This window comes from Bison bison, unplaced genomic scaffold (assembly GCF_000754665.1).
Source record: "Bison bison bison isolate TAMUID 2011002044 unplaced genomic scaffold, Bison_UMD1.0 scf7180017852444, whole genome shotgun sequence".
NCBI lineage: Eukaryota > Metazoa > Chordata > Mammalia > Artiodactyla > Bovidae > Bison > Bison bison.
In genome coordinates this window covers 85,366-88,395 of record NW_011483017.1, presented here as the reverse complement: position 1 = coordinate 88,395, position 3,030 = coordinate 85,366, and the positions used below count along the sequence as shown (strand labels likewise).

The 3,030-nt window shown below is 47.7% G+C and overlaps 1 protein-coding gene across 1 annotated transcript in view; it reads left to right on the top strand.

Moving 5' to 3' along the window:
* The window catches only part of OLFM1 (olfactomedin 1), a 24,339-nt gene that overhangs the window by 5,371 nt on the left and 15,938 nt on the right, over window positions 1–3,030 (top strand). Inside the window, exon 3 of the mRNA XM_010852690.1 lies at window positions 1,932–2,151. Coding sequence (XP_010850992.1) covers window positions 1,932–2,151 — 220 coding nt within the window. The remainder of the gene's footprint in view (window positions 1–1,931; window positions 2,152–3,030) is intronic.

Sequence of the window (3,030 nt, the reverse complement as noted above, 5' to 3'; positions counted from 1 at the left end):
ACCCTCCCGCCTTTTCTCCCCTCCCCTTCTCCTTCCCCCACTCCCCTCCTCTGAGACTGTGATTCCCGCTCCTGCTCCCACTTTCCCTCCAGAATAGCAGTTTGAAGCCAGGGAGGAGCCCAGCAAGGATTGCTCTTTTTCTTGCCAGTGGCAGCCTTCCTTGGAAGTAGAGAGGCCACCTGCCCTTGCCCTGGTTTGGCGGAAATTCACCTTGAAAGGGGCAGAGTTGAGATGTGGTTTTCACACCTATTAGCTTCCCAGGCCAGGACCCCAGGCCCCAGCTTCTCCAGCCAAGTCACAGATTAGCTGGGAAGGGACGTGATTGGTCCTTCCCGACCCACAGCTGCTGCAGGTGAATCACATTAGCCAAGGATTAGCTTAATTGATTAGAGCCATTTCTGAGCAGGGATTGCTCAGGGCAGTTCTTCACATCTGACCTAATTTAGCGGCAACCAGGCTCACTGTAGATGTGCAGGAAGGCAGAGAGACACCAGCATCTTTCTCACCTCCCGGTTAGTCTTTGTTTTCTCCACATAACTCCACTGTTAAAGCCAGAGTTGGTTTGACCTAAAATTATATATACATATGTACAAGTATGTATATATACACCTAGAGTTTACTCAGCTTCAAAATCATTAAATTGACAAATGATATGCACCTTAATTAAGGCATACATGTCTGTTAATTAGAAACCAAGCCCAGATGTAAATGAACGGGTCAAATTACACAGCCCCGCTGGACTGCAGACTGCTGATGCTCTGGGTCTTCCGGCCTTTTTATGCTAATGTTTTCCTCTGATGCTCTCCCTGTGTGCAGCAAGAACTAATTCTCTTGTAAAAGCCATACATTATACAGACGAAATGGCAAGCTAATGAAGTTATAAATCTATATGATAAATGAAATAATAGCAGCTTTATCCTGTTGAGGCGAAATGAGCCAGTCTCTCTTGCTGGACTCAGGTGGACCTGTGCTTGCTTCTGACATGTCACCATGAATTATCTCAGAAAGAAATTTTGACCTGCCTGACCCAAAAGAGCTTGTGTCTCTCCTCATAAGGCCAGCACTCTCTTCCCGGGGGGTAGACTCAGATTCCTCTAGGGATGTCTTCAGCATCCATGGGCTGGCTCCTCTTTGCAAGCATGCTCTCCTCGTTCCCAGATACTGAATCCTATGGCTCTGGCGGGAAGACGGGCTACCCTTGTTTCTGACCACACTTTAATTGCCTTGAACACTTGCAGCAGCAATTGCTGTGAGGGTACTTACATGACTGTGAAAGCAGTTTGTCTGGACTGACTCTAGCCTTGAAGCGTGATTTTTTTTTTAAGTGAGGGTGAAAATATTTGTCTGTTAATGGCTATCTGTTTCAGGCAGGCTAGTAAGCTAGTTCTTCAACAGTTTTCATTTTCTTGCTTGCAGGGCTAACTTAAAAGAGTTTTTTCAATGCTGCAGACTGAAGAAGCAGTCCACTCCCATGTAACCATGACAGAGGGCCAGAGAGCTTTTTTGCACCCTGCATTTTTACTATTATTTCCCGTTACTTAGCACCATGCCCCTAAGGAACCTTGAACACAACCAGGATCTCTTTTGCATGTGACTGTAGATGCATTTCATGAATAGTTTGAACCCTTGTCAATGCATTTTTTGAAAAAACAAAAACAAACAAAAAAAGAGATACTTTGTGTATGTGACTTAAAGCATGTAACCTTAAGATGTTGCATTCTAAACTGACAATAAAGACCTTTCCCAAATATGTTGGTGTTCTGAAGACTGTTTAATATACTCTTCTAACTCCTGTGGACCAGAATAAATCAAACTATAAAGAAAGCGGGAGTGTGGACATTTTCCCTCACCTAGGGAGAAGCCAGGCCAAGGCAGGGTGTTAGAAGTTTTTGCACGCATCGCACTGAACCCAGCTTATTTTAACCTTGCAGGCGATAAAAGCGAAAATGGATGAACTTAGGCCTTTGATACCTGTGTTGGAGGAGTACAAGGCCGATGCCAAATTGGTATTGCAGTTTAAGGAGGAGGTCCAGAATCTGACGGCAGTGCTTAACGAGCTGCAAGAGGAAATTGGCGCCTATGACTACGATGAACTGCAGAGCAGAGTGTCCAATCTTGAAGAAAGGCTCCGTGCGTGCATGCAAAAACTAGGTAGGCCCAGAACCCTGCGGGCGGGCGCTGCACCGCCCACCTGCCGCTGGCGCACTCAGGCTCAGGCAGTGGTGCTGAACTGGACAGCGCCCGCCCGGCTTCCCGAGCGACGGCTGGACTAGGGCTCCTGGGTAGGGTTGCCTGGACAGGTAGCTGAGGAGTGTAGGCCGCGCCCGCCCTAGGGCCTTGTCCAATCCCGTGCAGAGGCCACCTCACAGACCCCACTGAGTTGCACATCTGGAAAATTGGTATTAGATGTTACATAGCATCTGAAGAGTGAGTGTGTGTGTGTGTGTGTGTGCACGCGTGCGTGTGCGCTTGTGTCCCTGTGTGTTGGGTGGCTTTTTAAGACACGAGTTTCATAGAGCTGGAAGCACATCTCATCCCCTCCAGCTTTCAGGAGAGGGCTGACAAAGCTCCCTGAGAAACCAAACCATGTGGAAAATTCCATCACGTCAAGGCGGAAGGCTTGCCATTCATAACAAGCAAGGGAGTCCCTCTAGCAACTGGAGGGGGCGGGGCTGGGAGCCGGTGGCCCCTGGGCTCCTTCCGAGTCTTGTTTGTGGTGGATAACCCATCACCTTATCAACTTTCTGGTTAATTTAGCAAATCTTAACATGTCCACGTCGGAGTCCATTCTGAAATAGCACATTTTAAATCCCAGTTCTATTTTTAGGTTTTCTTAGGAAAGATCGGCTGGCCCTTCTCACTCACTGTTTCCTAACGCAAAGGTTGTTCATTTTCTTATTGTTTACTTTTTAGAGTAATTTAGCATAATTCTTGGAGAAGGCAATGGCAACCCACTCCAGTGTTCTTGCCTGGAGAATCCCAGGAACGGGAGCCTGGTGGGCTGCCGTCTATGGGGTCGCAGAGAGTCGG